At 40.7% G+C, this 24,835-nt stretch overlaps 1 protein-coding gene across 5 annotated transcripts in view; it reads right to left on the reverse strand.

The window, feature by feature from the left end:
- The window catches only part of FMN1 (formin 1), a 436,126-nt gene that overhangs the window by 180,115 nt on the left and 231,176 nt on the right, over positions 1 to 24,835 (reverse strand). For all 5 annotated transcript variants that reach the window (XM_045450122.1, XM_045450119.1, XM_045450121.1 and 2 more), the window contains 2 exons: positions 22,112 to 22,878; positions 16,841 to 16,991 (listed from right to left, as the gene is read on the reverse strand). In XM_045450122.1, coding sequence (XP_045306078.1) covers positions 16,841 to 16,991; positions 22,112 to 22,878 — 918 coding nt within the window. The remainder of the gene's footprint in view (positions 1 to 16,840; positions 16,992 to 22,111; positions 22,879 to 24,835) is intronic.

Consider the following 24,835-nt stretch of genomic DNA (forward strand, 5'->3'; position numbering starts at 1 on the left):
AATAAACTTAAAAAAAAAAAAATATGGCCATGGGAAGACACGGAGAATACCAAGTGATGACAAAGGTAGAGAATGGAATTACATTGCTGCATGCCAAGGAATGCCACAGATTGCCAGCAACCAGAAGACAGGAAGATAGGAAGAGGAAAAGAAGGATCCCTCTACTGGTTTCAGAGGGAGGATGGCCCTTTCCAGTATCTTGGTTTCAGACTCCTAATCTCCAGAACTCTGAGACAATAGATTTGTGGTGTTTTTAGTCACCCACTTGGTTGAGGTGGACCTAGGAAACCACTGCAGGCAGGGCTTGAGAGCCCTAGGTTTCTAGCAAGCTACTAGGTAAGGCTCATGCTGATGCCTGAGTAGTCAGGTGATCTCAAATGAATGTATTATTTTTGTTCACGATCACTGGCACTTAAGCACAGTGCCATATATGACATATACGTATGTATGTGTTTACAATCCCTGATTGCCAGTGTTTTTTTTTGACCAACCAGCTAGAAATGTGCCCCTTTCTCCATCAGTCTCTTCAAGCTGTATGCTCAGTCAAGGATGATTGCTTTCTTACAGAAGGCCAAGTCCGTGAACACAGATGGCCATGCCAGCCTCCTAAGGATTCTAAATAACAAAGTTTGTAAGACCTTTGGACTCCCTGTCTTATCGATATTTCTCATTTAAGACCCTGAACCCACTCTCCTATATATTCTTGGTGACTCAAATAGGGCTTTTTCTTTCTCCACAGCTTAGAGTATTAGGCTTTTGAAAAGAACACGTGCTAATAATTACTCCAAGCTGGGTAGTGATGATGGGCAACAGAAATCTTATTATCTTCAATGTCATCATGTGTCTTTGATATGATAATCACTGCATTCAAGATATCAGAAATGATGGATGGCCTTTGATTCAGAGTGTACCGTGATGCAAATTACCTGGCTTTTTCCCACTCCTGCTCGGATGGTGAAGAGCTGGTAAGAGTGGGCACTCCTAGCTTTGGGGCCTCAAGCCACCAGGAGGCAAAATCTGTGGCAAAACTCAAAGAGGAACGCTGCCTTGCCTAAGGACACCTGAGGCTACTTCAGTTTTTCCTTTTATGTACACGCTTCACCTTAATGTGAATAGTCTTCACGTGCAGCCATTGCTGTCATGTACAGTATTTGCAGCCTAAGTCATTCTACTCTGTTAACCTTCTGGGCAATAATAGTGGACATAAGAACCACACGGCTTCTAGTAAGCTCGCGGAGTTCCTTCTATAAACATGAAATGAGGACTCCAGGAAATTCCAGCAAGAGAGGCAAGATGAAAGAGCACTGTGTATATGTATTTTTAAACTGCTAGGAGATTCTGTCAGGGCTTATGGTACATAACCCGGCATATTACCCCCAGTTAGTAATCAGTCTTTAGCATTCTCCTCATGCTCACAGGGCATCCATCATAGAAAGCGAGCATATGCTATACTCTATCCTTCAGTCATCCATGTGAATGGAACAACACAGTGACCCAAAATATTTACTCACCATCATCCGTGAAGAGTGAGCCCTCACCTCCATCCTGACTAGAGTCATCAGTGTATGTACCCTGAGGTCCTCTCCTATGGACCAGTCACCTTCTGATAGCACAAGTGCAACGAATACACAGTAGGTCATTTGCCCAAAGTCACCAGATGCCTGACTACTAGTCCAGGGTACTTTCCCTTGAAGTACATCTCATTCCTGCAAGGATACACCCCTCATCATTCATTCATGTTGCAACAAGGCGATAGCCTCTAAAATGTGAAAATCAAAATGTGCTAGACTTTTAGGGTAGCAAAGGAAAGGTCTTTCACTTTCTTTTCTCTTATAAAGCCAACCCAAAATTATGGGAGTGAGTATCAAAAACAAAATCTACCTTCAGTGCAACTAGTAGACCCCCTTCAGTTCCAAAACAGAAAATGTGAAGGCAGAAGTAGTTCAAAGAGTGGTAAATTCCACAGAATAACGGAAGGACAAACCTAACTGTCTGCAGAGGAAGGGGGACCCTCACACATGCGCAAATGAGAGGCATCGTGTGCTTGGGAAGGCAAGGGTGAGGTGGGGAGCTAAAAATAAGGGGATTATTTAAAAGTTGGTATACAGTGCAATTAGGTGCCAGATATATAACCTCACCTGTGTGTTCAGGAAATGGAGTTTCCAGTGAAATTCAACCAGACAGACTTGGGACTCAAGAACATTAGGCAGAGCAGACCACGGGGATGAGGTCTTGTAGTGGAATGGAGTAATTATCAAAGCTTCACATCCTTTCTTAGCTTCTCTGTCAGAACGCTAGCAGTCAGGCTGACATACTACTCCCCAGCCCCAATCAGGTGCCTGGAGAAATTCCATCTGGAAAAACAGATCAGCCTAAAAGCAAAGACAAACTCCCAAATGAAATGACTGCTCTACAACTGTTTACCCCACCATGAGACCCACCACTGAGCAAATCATGTCCATTTCTACTGAGCTTCCATCCAGGTTTGTCATGCCTCAGTTTTATACGTGAAATAGCAGCCAAGATTACCAACTATTCGAGGAATCCTCTAACATGAAATACAGATGTCAGAAGCAAAAAATACTAAAAAAGGGACTTGGAAGATGGAGCAGAATTAGTAAGCAAAAACAAACAGGTAAAGAACCTATAATTTATTAACTCAGAGACTGAGAACTAATACTTTGGGGGGGAGGGTCTCTAGATTCTGCACAATTTTCCCCCAAAGGACGCACTCTTCTGGTTTTATGTCTATTATTCCCTTGCTCTTATTTTTTCTAATAAAAATCATTTTGTCACAAATGTATGATCTCATAAACTTTGTAGGTTTTCATATTTTTGACCTTCAGACCAATGGGATCATTCATGACTTTTTCCACTCAACATCTTGCTTACAAATCATCGATGTGGATGCGTGTAGCTATAACCTAACTCTTTTTCAAAGCTGGATGGTATTGTTACGGAAACTGACCTCAGCCCATTCATCTACTCTAATGAAAGTGTCATTTTCAGATTTTTCCTATTATAAACAAAGCTTTAACAAACATTCTCATAGGAGTCTCCTGGTACCAATGTGCAGAAGGAAGATTGAACAGAGGGTGTACACATGCTCACATGAGCTAGATAAAACCAAATTGCTTTCCAGGTAAATGGACCTGACCTTCCAATGAGCATAATGAGGATTCCTACCATTCCACACCATCCCAATATCTCACAGTTAGACTTACTAATTTTTGCCAAGTTGGTGGGTCCAAAATGAGACTGCTGCATTTCCTAACTGCTGACTTGTTGATTACCTCTTCACATGTTTATTGACCATTCATTCCATGACAAGCCTCTTCATGTCTTTTGCCTATCTTTCTAATAATCGAAAGTGAACAACTTATCATTGATCGGTAAAAATTCTACATGTATTTTCGACAGTAATTCTTCTTCAGTTATATATGTTATGAATGTCTTCCCCAAGCTTGTGGCTTATCTTTTCATATTCTTTGTGGTATCTTTTCATGAACAAGAGTTTTTTATTTTAAGGTACATCTTTCTTATGTGATTTATGTTTTTTGTGTCTTTTCCATGTGAGGTTAAAAGATATGCTCCTATATTCTTTTTTAAAAACTATTAACTTTTTCCTTTCATATACTTGATACATCTGGAACTGGTATGGATTCATGATGTGAGGGAGGGATCTATTTTATTTCTTTTGGGCCATATATTCAACATTTAAAGTATTTTTAATCATCAATTTTACTCCCTGATCTGAGATACCACATTTATCATATATTATTTGCATATATACATAAATCGATCTTCCTCCTGAACCCTCAACTCTTTCCATTAATCTTTGTTTTGTTTTCTGTGCCAATTATTACATTTCATAACTACCTTACTACCCATTACTTTATTTTTCTTGATATGAGGTAGAGTAAGTATCCTCCCAATTTTTCTGTTTCAGATTGTTTATTTTTTAGAATTTTATGTTTCTTACTCCCTTGCTTTTTTAAAAAATAGTTTTGCCACAAATGCACCTCAACTTTTCATGTGTTTAACTGCAGATCAGTGGAATCACTTTTTGTGACTTTTTCACTAAACATCACATTTAAGGGTATTTTTGTAAGGTTATTTTTGAACATTAGCTCTTCCACACAAATTTTTAGAATAAGCTTGTCAGATTCCAAATAATCCTATTTAGGTGTTGACTGGAATTACTTTGAAACTAGAAATCATTTTGGTGTTAACTGACATCTTTATAATATGGTTTTATCATTCATAAAGAGAAGATATCTCCTTTCATTTAGGTTAACCTTAATGCTTTCAATATAGTAATTTTTATTCATTGCTTGTCTGATAGTGCCATCAAGACTATATACGAGCTTATCTTCTATTTCTCTAAAGTATTTTGTGTAAGAAGAAAATGTTTGTTGCAATCAAACCACCTCGTCTTTGTGGGAAGATTTTACACTATCAATCCAATTTCCTTAGTAGTTATAGTCTTTCAGGTGTTCTGTTTCTTCTTGACTCTGTTTTGGTAATTCATATTTTTCTAGGAAGTTGTTTCTTTCATGTTCTTTAATTGCCAAAAGTTTGCTCATGCTATTCTCTTACATCTTATATATTTCTATCGCACCTTGTAGTTATATTCGCTTTTACTTTCCCAATATTTTTATATGTTTGTTTTCTCAATCTTGCCAAAAGTGTGTGGATTTTATTATTGTTTTCAAAGAACTTTTAACTTTATTGATCTTCTGTACTGTGTTTTAAAACTTTAGGGGAGCCTGGGTTGCTTAGTTGCTTAAGCGTCTGACTCTTGATTTTGGCCGAGGTCATGATGTCATGGTTTGTGAGACTGAGCTCCAAGTCGATCCCCGTGTCACTGCAGAGCCTGCTAGGGATTCTCTCTCTCCATCTCTCTCTCTGCTCGCTTGTGCTCTCTCTCAAAATAAATGAACATTTAAAACAATAATATAAAATTGCTTTTAAATTCCCATTCTCACCTTTTAAAATGTAGTATTTGGTTGAAACATATCAAATTATAATATTTGATTACATTTGACCTCAAAAAATGGCTTTTCCGTCACTTAACCTAATATTTGCTTTTAATTTCTTGTTTTTTTTCCCCTAGCTATTAATTTTGGAAGCTAACTTATTTTTCAGCTTTTTCTTTCCTAATATAAGCACTCATGACCAAATATTTTAGCCACATCCTAGGAATGTTGATAACACATATTTTTATTTTTTGAGTTAAAGTGTTTTCTGAGTCCCATTATAACTTCTTTCTTGATCCATGAATTATTTACAGGTATGAATATAAATTTTAAAAGGCAAGGAGTTCTTTGTTATTGACATATTGAAGTCGTCTTTCTGTTGATTTATAATTTCAACTTGATCAGAGGATGTGCCCATATGAAAAGCTGCTTGAAATTTATTGATATTTGCAGGACCTTTTCATTTTTTAAAGTCTTTTAATTCTGCTTAACTCTTAAAATTATATCCATATATTATGCTGGTGAAAATTAATAAATGATTCAGCCTACTTCATTAATATGGAAGCCAACCTAGAATATCATACTTTGAGTTCCATCATCACCTAAATCAGCCATTCTAGACGTGTTTATATTTATTTGTAGCTTACCATGTTCTGAAAGGATTCAAGGAGGCCCTGCCAAGAGCTGGCGCACTTAAAATTGTACCACAAACACAGATTATCATGAAAGCCAAATAAAAATAGTACTAGAAAACGGAGACAAATTTTAGACCTTTTTGTTCTATTACACTGCTTTCTCTTGGCACACCTTGAGGACATTCATCTTAGAGCATCCAGCTTAAATTCATTTTTTTTAATTACATAGCTGTGCCCCCAGTAGGACACACAAAGAAAGGATAGAGTAAAACGGACCTCCTGTAGCTTTCTGGGGGCTCAGAAGGCATCACTGAATGAGAAGCAGGGCCTCTGGTTGAGTCCAACTTTCTTGTTTTCCTTTAGTGGTGACACTGTTCTTATTCCTACTCCTGATGGTAATGGTGACGGTGGTGATAGCGTGGAGGGAGTAGCAAGCATCTGTGCATCAGGCACAAAGCTAAACACAGAGATTATTTTAATTCTCACAATCACCCTTTCAAGTAGGTATTGTGATTATTCTCACTTCACAGAAGAGGAAACTGTCCAAAGGAGCCTAAGATGAAGGGACTTGCCCCATGAATAAAGTGATGACTTAGAAAGAAACCCATGTTGAACCACTCCATTACCACTTTCCATACTCAGACTCGGTTCAGGGTGTGCTGGAGGAAGCAGCCGGTCAGGGGCCAGGCGATCAGGCTCCTACGACGGCCTTGTCCCTGGCTTCCTGGTGGCTGGGGGGCAAACACCAAGATCTCAGCTGAGAGGACTCACAGGCCAGTGCAGGGGGTTTGTACCAATCTCCTTCCACATGTACCTTTAGCCTCAGACGCCTACCCCTTCCTTTGGTGGCAAATGAATGGCTGCCGTCCTTGAGGGCTGAGTTGTCAGACATGTCCACACACCAAGAGAATACATAATAGACAACAAAGATGTCACATGGTCCAGTTTCTCCAAGATCTTACTAAATCAGTCTAAACATCCTATGCTTTGGACATTCTGTTGCTACATTCTGAATCACATTCTAAGCAACCATCGCAATGTCTCATTTTTTCCATTAGTAAGATGATTATAGTACAGAGTGATCCATAATGAGCCCCAGCTCAAGTAATGTGGCTTTCAGTTGGCTACATTTTAAATAAATCTTTCTTTGTTAATTAATGCACCTTATCCCAGTGTTGTAAGTAACATTTATGTTCCTAAACTGGGCAGGGTAAAAGAGAACCACACCCAGAGTGGAGGATCCAAAATCCTCAAAATCAACATGAATGCAACAACCATCTGAAAGCAAAGTTTTAAAGTTAGTTTTTGTGCTTGCTGTAAACTAAGGAAGTTGTGCTCGAGTCTACAAGAGAGTAAAAAGTGATGTGATAATTAGGTCATGAATTAACCCCCTGGAACTTGAAGCTCTAAATTATTTTTAAAGACCCCCTTCTCACCTCCTCGGATATTTTGCACATGCAAAATGCCTAATTGACTAATAAGGTACCTAGCATAAAAGCTAATTAATGAAAATGAAAACACTAAAACTCAGGTTATTTAGTAACCAGAGCCTGGAGCCAGATCCCAATTAAACCACTCTTGGGTGGAGGAAGGGCTCGAAATACCCAATAGGTTCCATCTGGCTGTTTCAGTGGGTCAACCTAGAGCCTCATGTTCTTTCCAAATCAGCCTTTCCACTCTCTCCTTTCCACTGCAGTGAGGAGCTAAGGACAGTCCTCCTCACACCGCACTGGGGACTCCCAGGCTCTCCCACTCACATGTAAGGGGCTTGGCAGCTAAGGAAGCCAGCTGGAAGCTAGCATGATTCACTAGCTCTTCTCAGCCCAATCCCTTTTGTCATTCATTCCACCAAAGGGGCCCCTAACCTTCCAATCTCATTTGTACCCCACCCAGGAGATCTGATAATGGTCCTGGCAGAGCTGTGGCTTTTCATAACTTCTGGCAGGGGCCTCGCTGACCCATAACATGGCTACACACATGATTTCTTCTCATACTGTCTTTGTAAATTGACCATGGCTAACCTTGCTGCCCTAATCAGATCAATCAGAATAACATTTCTTTAGCTGCTGCACGCTGGCAACCTCCGGGGCTGAGGCGTGACTCAGAGTCAGGCTCAGATACCGAAGGCAAAGGCGGGTTTTTGAGTTTCTAGTGGTCTCAGGTTTCCTTTGCTTTTATCACAGTTGGTGAGCTTTGTAAGGCCCTGTGTTTACAGCCATGCAAATTAGCCTCAGCTGGAGAGAAATCAGGTCAGGCCTAACTGAAATCAAGCTCTGGGCCAGAAGGTATTTTATCAAAAATTGAAAGTGGGGCCTTGGTAGTGGGGTCAAGGCAGACTGTCCTGAGAAACACATGGACAGCTTTGTCCAGTGGAACCTGAAGGCATGGCTTGGCCTCTGGACCCTGGAAACTCAGAGAGACCGAGAAGGGCCTAATGGCGAAGGGCTGCACCAGCCAATGGGGGCTGGCCAACCTGACCAATGGCTGGTGCTGCCAGATGCATTTTTGGTTAAGTAGAGACAAGGGTGAGAAGGGACGCATGGCATCTCTGAAGGAAGAAAACTGTGGTGTGAGGTTGGTTTGCCTTTTATCCCGTGTTACTCACTGATGAAGGGCTGAATGTGCAGTTTCTTTCTACTCACACACTTGTAGACACTCAGTTTTAAGATGTGTGTGGGAAGGTGTCCACACACAGATGATCTGATATTTTGCATCTTTAAAGCACCTTTAAATTTTTAATGTTTTCATTTATTTTTGAAGGAGAGAGAGAGAGAGAGAGAGAGAGAGAGCGAGCGCATGAGCAGGGGAGAAGCAGAGAGAGAGGGAGACAGAGAATCTGAAGCAGGCTCCAGGCTCTGAGCTGTCAGCACAGAGCCTGATGCGGGGCTCGAACTCACCAACTGTGAGATCATGACCTGAGCTGAAGTTGGACGCTTAACCGACTGAGCCACCCAGGCACCCCTGGAAAGCACCTTTAAAAACATACCCTGCGGGTGCCCCAACAGTTACAGAAACTAAAGCCAGAGAGGTTACGTGACTGGACACACAGTTACTACGAACTACTCACCTTTAAGACAAGATCTCTGGTGCCTTTCCATGGCCATCCTGCCCATCATATTCCCTTGTCCTTCAATTCCCCAAGGACATACAGAAACTTGCTTTATTTTAGGAGCTATTGACAATCATTCCATGAGCTCCTGCACATCTGTGATTCATACAATGTGCCATGATGGTGTCAAGCAGCTCGATCTATCAAATAGTGCCTGGGTCTGAGCACAGAGATGTTGGTTCCCATCTAATTGTCTTGTCTATCTTCTCATAGGTAAAATGAAAGTTGGTGGACCTTGAGTGTTCCTATTTGTAAAGTGGAAGTGAAGTAATGACCAGATCGTTGTAATTCATCAAATTAAAGTTTGCATCTTTTGACAGATGAGACCTGAGACCCAGAGAATTTAAAGAGGTTGCCCAAAATTCAGTAGTTGGTTGAGGTCAGAGCCAGAAGTAGAACGCAGGTCTATGAGCATGAAAGCCGGTGCTTCTTTCACTAAACAATGACCAGGGAATAAAATTTAGCCTTCTGCAAGTGAACTTGAAGTCAGGACTTGTAGTTAAATTTAGACCAACAGACCATTTGTCAAATAATTAAGACCACAAGCTCTGGGGTTCTTGTTAAATTCATTTCCTACCACTTAAGGGCTGTGCAAGGCTGGACAAGTTATGTAACCCCTCTAGGCTGAAGCTTCCTCACCTACAAAATGGGAATAATAGTAGTAACCATTTTACTGGGTTCTTGTTATTCTTAAAGAAGTTAATACATGCCAAGTCCTTAACCAAAAACCACTTACTTAGCATTAACTATTATCATCACTACTGAAATCTTTGTCATCTTCACTTGATAGACATTACATAAATGCAAGGAATTATTAAGATTTCTGTCCATATTAAGCATGAACCTGTGAGAACACATGTATGCACAGTGTATACTGGAGATGTGTGCACTTTGCAAAGCATTTATGAGTTTAGTTGAGAAAGCATCCAGTGACCTGGTTTTGTGACTTAAATACACACACAAGGTCTTTGCCTGTTCTGGCGATAGCCTCACATCCTTCTAGCTCCAAAGTGGAGGCCAGACGAGTCACTGCATTGGCATTCAGCCTTAAATTGCGGTCTAGCCCCATCCCATGTCACAGTCTCAGAAAAGGGCCCGAATTAAGCATAAATGAATGAGGTCCAGAAAAATATATGTAAGAATTCAAGAAACTTTCTTCAACCAGGAGGAAGGATAGATACTTTAAAAAGTATAAATGGGGCACCTGAATGGCTCACTTGGTTAAGCGTCCAACTTTTGGTTTTGGCTCACGTCCTGATCTCATGAGTTGTGAGTTGGAGCCCCTCGTCAGGTCTCCACGCTGGCAGTGGAAAGCCTGCTTGGGAGTCTCTCTCTGCCTCTCTCTGCTCCTCTCCACCCCCCCCCAAATAAACAAACATTAAAAATATATATACATAGAACGATTCTCTCATAGCCTATCTTGTAATATCTAATCATGTTTTTGTTTTTCAAAACAAAATCTTTATTCAAATAAATCTTCACTCCCTTTAGATATGGAAGATTTAAGAAGCTCTGTGTGTGTGAGTGTGTTTGTGTGAGTGTGTATATGAGTAAGTGTGTGCATGTGTGTGTGTGTGTGTTGTGGAGGTGATTCCAGGATCAGTTACAAAAGGGCTAAGTCTGATACTTCATGCATTTTTATACTGCAATCATTCATTCTAAGCACGGGAACTATGTCAAATAATAACTTGTATTCTGCTAATACCTACAAGTCTTCCTAATATGGACTTGGCTCCCAATACTTGTCACCTTATCGTGTGGATAATTTGCTCTCATGGTCCACAATGAAGAGATTTAACACGACTCAGGAGGGTGCTGAGGGGCCGTTACTCTCTTGCAACTTCCCCTTCTCCCTGTTCTAAGAAGCGAATTTAACGTTGTATCTTGGCATTCTAAGATGCCCTCTTGTGGTTGGGGGAGGTAATGACCATCCTAAGGATACTACAGCTGGCTTGAGGTACAAGTCCAGATTGTTACTGTTTTAACAGCCAACAGAGAAATATAGTTGAACTCCAAGAATAATATTCAGATTTAACATTCTGAAAGAATCATTGATATCCATACTTGACAAGCTCTAGCCACCTTTCATATATATATATATATATATATATATATATATATATATGTAAATAAAGTAAAAGTACAACTTAACTTTTTGGGCCACCTTATTTCCAAATAAAATTTGCAAGGCAGAACATTTGTAAACGAGTGCCTGTCATGGAATAGAAGCTCCTGTTTGCTTTTGGTAGATCTGGCCAGTCAGCTGCCGTTAAGCTGAAGAACAGGAAAGCCCTTATCATTCTAGCTATCACTCAAGGAATCTGGACATAGCACCACCTCAAGATCATATATTGGTGCAATCAACACGCAGGCAAGTTATTTCACTCATTTCTATATATGATAACCCCTAACCTCACTGCTCATTTTTCAAACACATGAGAAATATAAAGGGGTTGGCAAATCATCCCCACTCCTGGGGGAAGAATCATGCACGTACCTTACCGAGGCAGCCCAGAGAAATTATCTCTGTATACAAAAGCTGAAATTATATAAACTTGGAAGGCAACAGGTTATGAAAACCCTATAAATTTATGTTCAGACGTCCAAACAATGTTCTCCTTCCACTCTTCTCCCCTCCCTGCCAAACTGAGACACCAAGTCTGGGAGTTGAGAATTACAGCTATGATCCTCGCCAAAGTGACCAAATTACAACTGAAGGCTCTTGGCTCCAGCAAGTTTCAACAGACTAGTGTCTGCTGAACCATCGCCACCCCTCTCCAGCTGCCCTCCCCCACCCCAAAGTGCTTAGGGAATAGCCTTTATCTCATTAATTCTTAAGATGTATCTATGAAAAAGGCAGAGGGAAAGGAATGATTTTATGTAACTTACAGAGCAGGGAAGAAGCGAGAGATTATTTATAATCCAAAGTGAGATCGTGGCATTTCGAGACAGGAAGAACAGTGACAGGTCATCCTGATTTCTGTGAGTTGTAGGGCGAGTTTAGGAAGCAATTGGAAAGCGCACCAGAGCAGCCACTTCCCCAACAGGTACCAGGAGGACGCCTCGCAGACAATAAAGGCAGATTCCTGGCTCTGTGTCAAGGTGCTGAGCTACTTTTCCCAGGAACAAATGTACTTAGAGACCATAGAAGTATGGCATATTGACAGGGGAAATTCTGTTCTACAGTGCAAACGACTACCTAAACCAATGTAAGATGAACTCCCAGATGTCTGCATGTGTCATTAAGGGAAGCTGTAGAATTGTATGAATCCTGAAAAACAGGGATGGTCTAGAGATTACCATTTGCAAGTAGTTTCAGGAATGGACACACTAATGTTTTAAGACTCCTCAACAACCTTGGGAATGAATGACGTTCAAGAATTTCTTCATAAAACGTTCCCATTAGTCCATAAACTAAGACGATTAATACACATTTCTAGGAAATAAAGTACTTTCATAAGCATGATTTCATTTCATCCTCATAACAAGCCTGTAAAGAGTTGCTATTCCCCATTTTATAGAAAAGGAAACTATGGGAAAGTGAAATGATGTGCACAGAGGTTATCAGGGACCAAAAAAAAAAAAAAAAGGAGCTGGTACTGAGTGTTGGTGGTGCTGACAGGAGCTGATGTTTGCAGCTTCCGTTCTCAGTTTGGTGACTGCCATGTCAAAGTGGCAGAATGGTCTGGTGTCACAAATGAGGATGGCACATGCCTGAGTACGTAGTACAAATCTGTGTTAGTATTACAGCTAATATTTATTTATTTCGCATTTTCATTCATTCTTGAGAGACAGAGAGAGACAGAGCACAAGAGGGGAAGAGGCAGAGAGAGAGGAGACACAGAATCTGAAGCAGATTCCAGGCTCTGAGTTGTCAGCACAGAGCCTGACTCGGGGCTCGAACCCATGAACTGCAAGATCATGACCCGAGCTGAAGTCAGACGCTTAACCAACTGAGCCATCCAGGGGCCCCTACAGCTAATATTTAAAATAGTTGGTAGAGTCAAAGGAAAACAGCTCTAAATCTATATATATATTGTTGTTGGAGTGATACCTAAAGCCTCTTTATTCTAAGATTTAGCTTCCTATTAGAAGATTGACTTTGAAAAAAGAAAAAACTTGGGATGATTTCGCAATGTAGGAAATACTTTGGATTTGCCCAAGTGTGCCTGTATTTGTTGATTTTAATAATGGCCATTCTCATTTATAGATGTCGGCTCATTCATCCCAACAAAATATGTGACCATCGTCGATGGGGCAAATTCATGTTTAAATTAAGGGGAAATGAAGGCACATCCTGAGGCCCTTGTACATCCTCTCAAGTGTCTGTCACTATTAACATCTTTCCAGTTACAAGTGTGCAAACCCTCGAAGTCACGTCATCTTCCCAGGCCTCAGTTTCTCGAGTGCCAAATGAGGGTACTGAATTCGGTGGCTGGGAAGGTGCCTTCTAGTTTTCAGATTAGAAGATATTACAGAACGGGATCCCTGCCCCACTGAAAAGTGTATGTATCTGTTTACTGACAGCCACCACTGGCGATGGGAACTTCAAATGCTCCTAGAGAAGGAGAAATAGAAACCAGTATCTGAGTTTGAGTTCAGTGGAATCTTAACAGTTCTGACAGTTCTTTCTGAACAAGGAATGCAGCCTGCACAGAGGAAGGAAGACCAGCTCCACTTACGAGGTATTCACATAAAGGTCTCCATGCTGGCTGAGCCCCTACAGCCAAGATTCAGAATGCTGGAGTTTTAAATCTCCAACATACGCTCCACTCCAATCACTATAAACAAGACCGATTTGGCCAGGGTTCTTCCTGGTCATCTTGTGTGGGAATCATGCTGTGGTTAAGCTGATGAAGTTGGCCTCTGATGCTGAAACTCCCCAGCTGCTCAAAAACTCTGTAATTTACTTTCACTTTCATTTTAAGAGAAACAAACAAACAAATAAAAAACCTGGCTCTGAGAGGAGACCAAGGAATCCATCTTGATGCGTGAAATCTGACCACGGGCACGGAGAGAAGGCTCATAAGGGACAGGCTTAGAGCTTTTGGCATTGATTCAGTTCATTTTTTTAGTTTAAAACTTAAAATCTCAGCCCTAATGTAAGTCACAAGCTCACTGAAAACTCCAACCAGTCTCAGGACCAGAAAGCCCAGTAGATGTACATGTCTGCCTCTACCTCAAGACAAATGTGAAGACTATATATGTGCACAGATTCTACAGGATGCCGGCAACCTTGCTGCTCAGAAAGATTAAAGAGTTCAAATGAAGGGTATTTTCCCCCTCAGACAGGGAAGCAAAATAAACATATCAAGTACTAACTGCCTTAGTGGAAATCCTCTGTTGAATAGGCAAACAATTATGAGATAAGAAATAAGAATAAACAACCAAATGCTTTGATGTTTCAAAAAAAACAAATTCTTTGATGTTTTAAAAATACTCACTTGCCAAAACAGAAATAATTAGCTTTATGAGTAAACAACATGTTACCAAGCATCCAGAGGGAGAAACAAAGGGGTAATACCAATCTGAGAAGAAAGAGAGGACAAAAGTAAGTTTAATATGATATTGTGTAAGAAAACATTCAGTGGAGTTCCTGGTTAGCCAGAAGAGGCTCCCTGGAAGAGGTAAATCTAGGCTAGCTTTGGAATACAGACATTCTTCTTTGGCCTTTCATACAGAAGCAGTAGTCTTCTGTGTCTATAGATGGTATTTAATAAACCAGCTGGCCCTTAAAGCACATTTATTTCTATCTTGTATGAATCTCACTGCATGCAAATACATGATATGTATACATATATATACTATACATATAGTACTATGTACATATGTACATATAGTATTATGTACATATGTATAGTATATATATGTATATATATATCATGTATTCACATGCAGTGAGAGTATATAGTATACTAGTATATATACATACATATATATATACATACTAGTGTATATATATATATTATATATGTATATATATAATATATATATATATATATGTATTCGCATGCAGTGAGATTCATACAAGATAGAAATAAATGTGCTTTAAGGGCCAGCTGGTTTATTAAATACCATCTATAGACACAGAAGACTACTGCTTCTGTATATATATGTATATATATGTATATATATGTATATACATATACTATATACTATATATAGTATATATGCATAATATATATAGTATATAATATATATATTAGTTGACTCCTTACCAGTAACTGATAGTTTTATTAGAAAAATTCGAATTGTTTCATGCAATATGTCCTCTTAAAAGAGTTGAGCTGATATTTAGTTATTTTTAGCATCACATTTTTATTATTTTTTTAAGTTTATTTATTTATTGTGAGAGAGAGAGAGACGGGGGAGAGAGGAGCACACGTGAGTTGGGGAGGGGGAGAGAGAGGAAGAGAGAAAGAATCCCAAGCAGGTTATGCATTGTCAGCACAGAGCCCAACGTGGGGCTCAAACTCAGGAACTATGAGATCATGACCTGAGCCAAAACCAAGAGCTGGACTTAACTAACTGAGCCACCCAGGCTTCCCGGTGTCACATTTTTCTCATGAAAACATAGCTGCAATGAATCTGACAGGTGAAAGACTTTGATCATGATTTTCATTCGTAACTCAGGTCAGGGGGAGAACCTGATTTGATTAACAGAAAACTGGACTCGGGTTTTGGTCCTATTTTCCCCTATAAGGCACACTGATTTCATAATCATAATATTACTTGAGATAGGAACTGATGGATTAGGCCTGCTATATAATTTAACAATAAAGCATTGATGATAACATCATTCATTATTACACTTTTCAAAACATTTCCTTCAAAATCTCTTCAGTTCAATTTCACAACATCCTGGTGGGTCAGGTACACTCAGATATTGTTAATCTTGTTTTAGAGAAAAGGAAAAAATATGGCCTAGAGAAGACAGATGAGCAGCCCAGACTCACAGAGCAAATCAATAGCAGAGCCACAGGTGAACTATACTTTTTCCCCAGCACAAGCTATGCTATCATCAAGATGCTAACGCCGAGAGATCACAGCAGTGACTTCAACAGTAACATGACGAGAGTAGCCGTCATTTGTTGGGGGCTGACTGTGTCAGGAACTGTGCTGAGCAGGACATATCAATTACCTCATTTAATAACTACTTACAATAACACTGTGAGTAGTCATTACCTCATGTCGCAGGGAGGGGATGGGGCAAAGAGAGGAAGAACTTTGAGGCAGGTTGCACAGCTGGCACATGGCTCAGCTGCGATTCAACTTCACATCTGCCTGATGGCGTGGGGAATCTTGAACTCGCTCTCTGTTGTAAGGCTGGCGGCCTCTGACTTCAAGTCCCCAGGTCATTGCTCAGAAGTCAACTTATCCAGGAGAACTATTCTGAGCACTCCACTTAAAACTGCAGCCCCGTCCCAACCGTGCCCAAATCCATCTTCCGCACCCTGCTCTATCACATGGTTCAATGTTTTGTTTGTAATGCTGATTGTTAATGTAAGTGCCACAGGCCAAGGTTCTTTGGGGTTTTCTCACCAAAGCATCCCAGATGCTCAGACCGTGCTATCCGATAAAACTTTTTATAATGACAACTTTTTAAATCTGTGCTATATGGTAGCCGCTAGCCATAAAAACAAAACTGAAAAGTGGCAAGTGACAACGAAGGCCTGAATTTTTAATTTTATCCAACTGTATTAAATTTAAACAGCCACATGTGCTTAATGGCTACCACACTGGACCACATGGGCCTAAAGCAAAACCTGGCATAAATACGCTCCCAATAAACATTTGCTAGATGAACGAAACTATACATAAGTGAATGAGTAAAACATTTTCCATAGAACATGCATACTAGTTTCACTAAGTGCAAATTAAATTTTGTATTTTTTCCAACAGAATAGTTGGAAAAAAGTCCAGATTATTAAGAAAATAGTTTGAAAATTCAGGTATGCCTGCAAGAATAAGCACAGATTTCTCAAACTACTGACTTCTTTTCGTCATCAGTGACTTAAAAGCTTCCAAAGCTTCCAATCAGTGACTTAAAAGCATTCCAATTCAATAATGAATTCCCATGTATGACAAAAAATACAATTACTATAGTCACCCAATACCTTTTTGACCTTGTTCTTTTTCTCATAGGTCTCTGACAGAGGCTTTTTCTTCTGCTGAGTTGTGTCTTTGGAGAATAAATACTCAAATTCACTAGTATCCCGAATATCAGGTTCTTCTAAGGAATCCCATAAGGTTGGTGTAGCATTTTGGCTTAAAAGAAAAAATGACAAGTTAAATATTAGAATCAAAACAGATGAGAATAGAATATAGTAAAATCTCTAATTCACTTTATGACTCATTTTAAAAAATGTGTGTGTGTGTGTATATATACATATGTGTATGTATATATATCCTAACAAAGCTGGAAGAAAAGTTTTTTGTGCTATATCTTTTTTTTAAGTCAATATACTATAGAACATCAAAGCCAACACACATTTCTAAAACTGAATTATCGGGGCGCCTGGGTGGCGCAGTCGGTTAAGCGTCCGACTTCAGCCAGGTCACGATCTCGTGGTCCGTGAGTTCGAGCCCCGCATCGGGCTCTGGGCTGATGGCTCGGAGCCTGGAGCCTGTTTCCGATTCTGTGTCTCCCTCTCTCTCTGCCCCTCCCCCGTTCATGCTCTGTCTCTCTCTGTCCCAAAAATAAATAAACGTTGAAAAAAAAAATTAAAAAAAAAAACAAAACTGAATTATCATTAGATGCAATCAAAAAGAAAGAGATCTAGAGAAAACATGCAGGACCAGAAATCCTGGGATTCACATAATCAAGGCCACGTAAGCTGTTTCTCCCTCAGTCTGTGGCATTTCCACGATAGGTAAAAATAGGCACCACGTACACGCTAAAAAGATGACCAATTCTGGGACATTCGTGGGATAATTCTTGTTTTTATTATTTTTTAGAGAGTGAGCAAGTGAGCGAGAGGGGGAGAGGGAGAGAAAGAGAAAGGCACTGGGCCCAGCATAAAGCCCAAAGAAGGGCTCGATCCCATGATGTTGGCATCATGACCTGAGCCGAAATCAAGAGTCGGATGCTCAACTGAGCCATCCAGGCACCCCATTAATGGGATAATTCTTAATAACAATTCTTAAACAGAATAAAATTCTTCACCTTTTCCTAAGTTAAGTTTTACCTTCTGGTTGGACTTCTTCTAATACTTTTAAAAGTGATTTTTAGGGGCGCCTGGGTGGCGCAGTCGGTTAAGCGTCCGACTTCAGCCAGGTCACGATCTCGCGGTCCGTGAGTTCGAGCCCCGCGTCGGGCTCTGGGCTGATGGCTCAGAGCCTGGAGCCTGTTTCCGATTCTGTGTCTCCCTCTCTCTCTGCCCCTCCCCCGTTCATGCTCTGTCTCTCTCTGTCCCAAAAATAAATAAACGTTGAAAAAAAAAAATAAAAAAAAATAAATAAATAAAAGTGATTTTTAGGATTAGCTTGCATCAACTCAGGGCAGGACCCATAATTTGTGAACACACTGAGCTCATTTAGAAGTACTTGATTTATAATACTCCACCCCAACAACAGTATTAACAATGAAAACAAACCAAAAAACTCCACTGAACCAGTCCGCACAGGGATTTCAACTAAAGTAGCCATGGGGAGGCTGTGCTTTTGTTTTTGTTTTTTGGTGTTTTTTGTTTTTTGTTTGTTTGGTTTTTTTTTTTGTCGTCAAAAAAACAGGGGCACCCAGGTTTTGAAACAAAGAAAGGGAAGAAGCTATGGAAAATCAGGTATAGGAAAAACTGCCTCTGAGAGTGGGCTCAGAGAGGTTACCATCCAGGCTTCTTTTAGTCAGAACACATTTTCCCCCAAATGTCTACTTTCTTATTTTTAAACACATTTAATACCCATGGACAGACAAACATAATATTTCATCTACACATTGTTTTTCAAATGTAAGTATGTAGTATGATCCAGAATATTTTTAAGTACTTACCCTTGTTTTAACATGTATTTTCTCCATCACTGAAAACTAAAACAACTCTTACTACATGGGATGGTCCACACAATTTTTTGATGCTAAAAGGCAATTTTCATCATGTTCAAAACAGGTGAGAAGATGGACTTCTCAGACCCGGGTGTTCACATTTTGCTATATGTCTGCCTTTCCCATGAAATATGAACATCTTGATCTGTCCAGATTCACTTCTCTCCACTTCTTTTATTATAATTTTTCTAATATAATATTTGAGCCATTTAAGAGTATATGTGTGACATGTACAACATGTAAGAGTATAGTGAATACCTGTGAAATCATCACCCAAGAGCTAGAAATTTCCAGTGAAGTACATCCATCCAGTGAAGGACATCCTGTCCTCCCCCACTCACTTAACTCCCATTTGGAACAGGAACACCATTAATTTCAAGGGTTAATCTCAGCTGCACTACTGAAGGGGGTCTCGATGGCAGAAAAGAGCCAGGGGATTTTGGAGCATGCAGCCTGTTAAGGGCTCCTGGTCTGGACCTCAGGGAGGTTCTCGGAAGCTGAGGAGAGGGTGTGCAGAGGGAGATGGTGTGATGCATAAGGGCGATTGTTCAGACCCATCCATTCCCCCCCCATTCCCCTCTCATCCCTTCACCTATACTGCTTGGCCCCAGCTCCAAAGACTGTGAGCCCACACTTGTATGACTAGTGTTGCAACTCACTTCTATTCTAGAGTAAACTGGCTTTGACAGCTTGCACGCTTTATCACCATTTACTACACATTGTTTCTGTGGGAAAAGGCATTTCCAATAACGAATAGAAGAATTTTGGAATACTACCTCTCAGTGAGTTGGGAGCAATTGGCATTTGGTGGAGGAGTAACAAGGACTCACTCACAATAGACCATCTCATCTGCTATAATGATCAACTCCTTTCTCATCACTGAATGTAAAATTCTAGCTCAAAAGAAGAGGAAGAGGGAAGTAGGAAGAGGAGGAGGTAGGAAGAAATATTGGGGAGGAGGGAAATGGTGGAGGAGGAGGGAGAAGTGGAGGAAGAAGGTGAAGATACTCACAAGGAAGACCAAAAATGAGTGCCCTGGAGTGCCAGGGTGGCTCAGTCAGTTGAGTGACCGAGTCGTGGTTTCAGCTCAGGTCATGATCTCATGGTTCATGAGTTCGAGCCCCATGTTGGGCTCTGCGCTGGCATCATGCAGCCTGCTTGGGATTCTCTCTCTCTCTTTCCCTCTCTCTCTTTCTCTCTCTGCCCCTCCCCCACTTGAGCTCTCTCTGCCTCTCAAAATGAATAAAAATTAAAAATTAAAAAAAAATCAGTTCAGGTGAGTAGTGAAAAGCAATCTAGGTCGATGAGAGACAGTGCACACACAATGGAGAAAAATCATATTTTACTTCCAGTTCCCCAGAAGACCAAGGCTAAAATTTGTCATGCACACACTATGCAAAGTGCTTACCCTTCTGGTTGTACAAAATACTCAAAATACCATTTCTTCTCTTTGTAACAAACACACCCCAAACAATTTTAGTTTTGGACACGAATAAAACACTACACAGAATCTTTACAGCCTTTTAGTTTAAAAGAAGTACACATGCTCTGAGGGTACAAAATCACTTTGAGGGACCCATGATCAGAGACTAAATGTGTGGAACAGCAGGAAGCGGCCATGATGCTGTCTTCATGTAGGAAAGTTAGTACATTCACCTACTTTTCATTTGGCTCAACAATGAAGCCCTAAACTTACAGTAAAACTAATAAGAGCTTGAGTATTGAATTGCTTTCTTTCTCAAAATGGCCAACTACATAAGGAGGGAAAACGTAACGATTCTCTCCAGCATGACTTTGTCCTATGTTGAACAGTGGGCAAAGGGCCCATATCTCAGTGGTACTGTGAGACCACCGCTGCGGTCTAGGATGTTGGTTGCTGATGAAGTCTTGAGGGGAATGGAGTGGAGACAGGCTCGTGAGGCAGGTGTGGAACAGTTCCATGTGCTGTCACAACACACTACCCCACGGCTGACAGGTGGGATTCATCACCCTGGAATATCTGTACATTCATTTGAGAACATTAATAAGGGAACAGAACTCGAAATAAATATTCTGGGAAACATTTCTTAGGAAATGTCCTCTGAGTCTTGAATGGGACAGAAGGAATAATAATAGTACTTTAGGTTATCGTTAGGAGCCACTTCAGGATCTCTCTCTCTCCCTCTCTCTCTCTCTCTCTCTTTTTAACCATTCAATTGGGAAGTAATAAAGTATCAGCGTTTAAAAAAAAAGTATCAGGATTTCCCACACATAAACTCTTGGTCCTTATTCTTTGGTTACAGGAAAGGGGCCAATATAAGGCACATAATCAACTTAGTTCACCACATGCTTAGTTTTAAGTCACTCCCGACTCCTCCCTGCAGTGATTTCCAGTTGCTTTATAATTGTGAATTTCACAGTATTTTGTTTAATATCCTGCCTTCCACAGGCAAAATGTTACATAAATTGAAAGATTCACCACCACCCACCGATTTGGGGAATAAGTTCAAATATTTATGTTTAAAAATATGTTTTCTATTTGTTGTCCTTTACAAACAAATTAATTTCAAATCTAGACATTGGTTAATCAAGCAGCAGCTCAACACCTCTCTCATTGTCCTCTTGACAGACTCTGAAAGGAGGCAGAAGAAATTCAATCCAAATATGTTCGTATGGAAGTTTCCAAGCAACCTGTCTTGCTGCCTTACAGAACCCAGCTTAACAAGCTATACAAATGGAAGATGTGTCACACTGGCACTTTCTCTGAAGGGCAACAAGGTAGAAGATGGGAGGGCATTTGGCAGTTAGGGGGATGAGAGTTCAAGCAGAGGTTTTATATTTTAGGATGCCCTTCTGACCTAAAGAGCTAATGACTCAGTTGTGTCTGGTTCTTCTAATAAAACCTGAAAAATTACACGTACCTGTTAAATATCCAGATCATAAGGTTGCTGATACCATCTAAAGACAAGACAGATATTCTAAACATCTTCAGTGAACCTGAAGTATAGGTTCAGGCTCAGTGTCTTTATGATTACTTGCTAGTTGTAGGGATGTTGGAGAAGGCTCTAACTTACACCAGAGCTCTTCTCTAAGAAGAGTCTGTCAAATGGAAGTTTTATCTTACAGAAGGATCTGAAATTGCACACACTGTTTCTCCCAGCATCAGTCTGTAGAGAACACAGATAAGACCTGGTGGAGACAGACATTTTCCCCCTCAAACACTGCAACCTTGTTAATCCAAGGTATTCACTACAAACCACATTTGAGAATGGAATACAGTACACAGATATCCAACTGGTAAGGATAAAATGTCACTCGTGCAAAATCCTGGGAATTCACAAGCTGAGAATGGGCCAGGGGTTGGGCTTACCTTTTATCACTTATTTGGATTCTAGTCCAGTATAAAGGCTTCATGGGGCAACTCGGCTCAATGGCTGGCTTCCGAGGACATTGGCTAGAAGAAGGGCCAACTCCGAAGAAGAGTCCAGGAGGAGGTGGGGGTGCAAGTCCTGGGGGTGTTGGAGCAGGAGGAGGCCCCCCACTGTTGGGCAGAGCAGGGGAGTTGGGAAGTGGTGGTGGAGGGGGAGGGGGAGGAGGTCCAGCACTTGGAGGCAGAGGAGGCGGTGGGGGTGGAGGAGGTCCGGCACTTACAGGTGGGGGTGGAGGTACAGGTGGCAACGCTGCAAGTCCGGGAGGGAGGGGGGGAGGAGGAGGGGGAGGGATGGCTGCTGGAAGGGGTGGGGCGGGAGGGGGAGGCGATGCCTTTGGCTGAGGTGGTGAGATGCCTTCCACAGACTGAAGTGGTACATGGACGTCTTTGTTGTCATTTGGGGGAGACAGCTGGCTTAAAGAGGAGATATTCAGCTTTTTGGGTATTATCTGGTTACTTCTGATGGTCTTGCCTTCACCTTCGCAGGGTTTGAGGAAAGTCTCTCTGTCTGTCTGGATGCACACATTTCTGTAGGTCTTTGGAGGGTGGTCGTCATCGGTGGAGACACACGCGTCTCTCATCTCCTCACATCCTCCTCGCCACTGGTGTTCTATCTCATGTTTGAGATTTTCAATGGTTTCTTCTAGCCTTGCTGTAACCGCTGCATGCTCCCCGCGGATATGAAATGCCTGAAGTTCAAACTGAGCCTGTAGAGATATGCATGGGCAAGAAAGTAAAGATTTTAGAAAAATCAAATATACCAGAAATTAAAAAAAAATCAGTACCATCCCTGTGCCACCATAGCCCAGGCCACATCAACACAGGGAAACACAGAGACATTCTCTTCAGAATCCAACAGGGTATAAATTTCCCTTTATGAATTCTCCAAAGACTTAGATAGTTGGAGTAGAAGCGTAATTGCAGCCAATCTGATCTCATGGGAATAACTGCCATGGATTAAGGCTTAAAGTAAAACTATCCCCTAAGAACTCTCACCCATTTTTAATATCAAAGGCAAAACAAACTCTTCGTAAAGATTTGAACATGCTTGAATATATCTTTGATTATTTTTAGTTTGGAAAAAGAACACTGTAAGAAAAAAAAAAGAGCTCCTTCTGGCTGTGTACCTTAGAGACACATAGTCTCTAAGTCAGAGTCTCCTTTAGAACACCTCTTCTATGCCATTTCTGGGCCAACACAGCAGAAACAAAAGGTGTGAGAAGAAGCTGTAACACATGTGTATTTTTAAGAAGTTTCCATATCAAAGCTGTCTCTGATCAGTATCTGTGTCTGTTTCATAATCTTTCATAATATAGTAATAAATAAGCTATACAAATGTACAGAAAATGAGAATATTAAGATTTGCTATTTTCCCCTTCTACATACCAACATTTTAAACTGCATTTTATAAGACTCTCAGCTGTTTAATGGTTATCTTTTCAGTTACTTCAGTGCCTCGAGTCTGTGGTTTTACACTTAGTAGCACAGAGCCGGCAAGCTCTCGGTCATCAGCTAGTCTGTTTCCCAACCTTCAAAGTCATTTAGCCTATTATGGTTAAAGCGGAAGCACTCAAATTTGTGATGTTATTAGGGTTTCCAGAATCCAGTTTTACAGTAATTAAATATTTCTGGTGAACTTAGTTAATGTCTGCCTTTCTCATCGGATTATAAACTCCACGAGATGGATCTGCCCCCCATCTCTGTATCCCAGCAGCTGACGTGACAAGCACATAATATTGACGAGATGGGTAGGTAAAAACCACTGTGATGCTTCTATCCGGTCATTATCCTATGGACCTTCCTTATGGCCTAACAAAACCCTCTCCACTTTCAGCCCACAAACTGTACACAAGCATAGATCCCTTTTGCATGGAAAAGGTAAAGAAATATGTTTAATGACCTCATCAGGGAAGGTAAAGACATATGAAGATTCTCCACATTAAGGTACCTTTTAACTATATTTTTACTAGCTCGTTTCCCTCATGAACCAACCCCCAAATAACCATGGTCAGTAGAACTAGAGGCAAGGTTTTTCTAAAGTTGGTGTTCTCACATGTGGACATGGCAGCCTGCTGCAACTCTCAACAAACTGGCGAAATCCAGACACTGTCTATTTCTTGTACAGCACAGGGGGCTAGGCGCCTGAGCTCTGGATTCATACTACCTGGTCTGCATCCCAGCTTAGCCACTTGTTAGCTTTGTGACCTCGGGCAGGGAATTTTGTGTCTTCAAGCCTGAGTTTCCCCAAATGAGGAGGATTGTGAGTCATCTCTAGGGTTTTGAGAAAGCTATAGAACATTTGAATAAATGTTACTATTAGGTACTGCTGCTAATGACAATATTAGAATAAAAGACCAACAGATTTATAGTCATTCTTCAAAATTTCCAAATAAGGCCACCTTTGTGGAGTGACGGGCGCAAAACCAGGAAAAGCTTAAGCAAGTCTAGATAAACAAGGTACTACAAATACAAAAGTTTACCCAAAATTTCAGGAGTTCTGCTACCAAATCCCTGAAAGTAATTTCAAGCTTCATTCAACGATGTGATCGAGATAATCTGTTTCAACATCCTACCTGTCGCGATTGCCCTCTCCCTCCCCTACCCACCTCTAATACATCCCAGCCCTGAGTTCCACGGAATCGCTTACCAACATTTCAACTTCAT

This window comes from Leopardus geoffroyi, chromosome B3 (genome assembly GCF_018350155.1).
Source record: "Leopardus geoffroyi isolate Oge1 chromosome B3, O.geoffroyi_Oge1_pat1.0, whole genome shotgun sequence".
In the NCBI taxonomy this organism is placed as follows: domain Eukaryota; kingdom Metazoa; phylum Chordata; class Mammalia; order Carnivora; family Felidae; genus Leopardus; species Leopardus geoffroyi.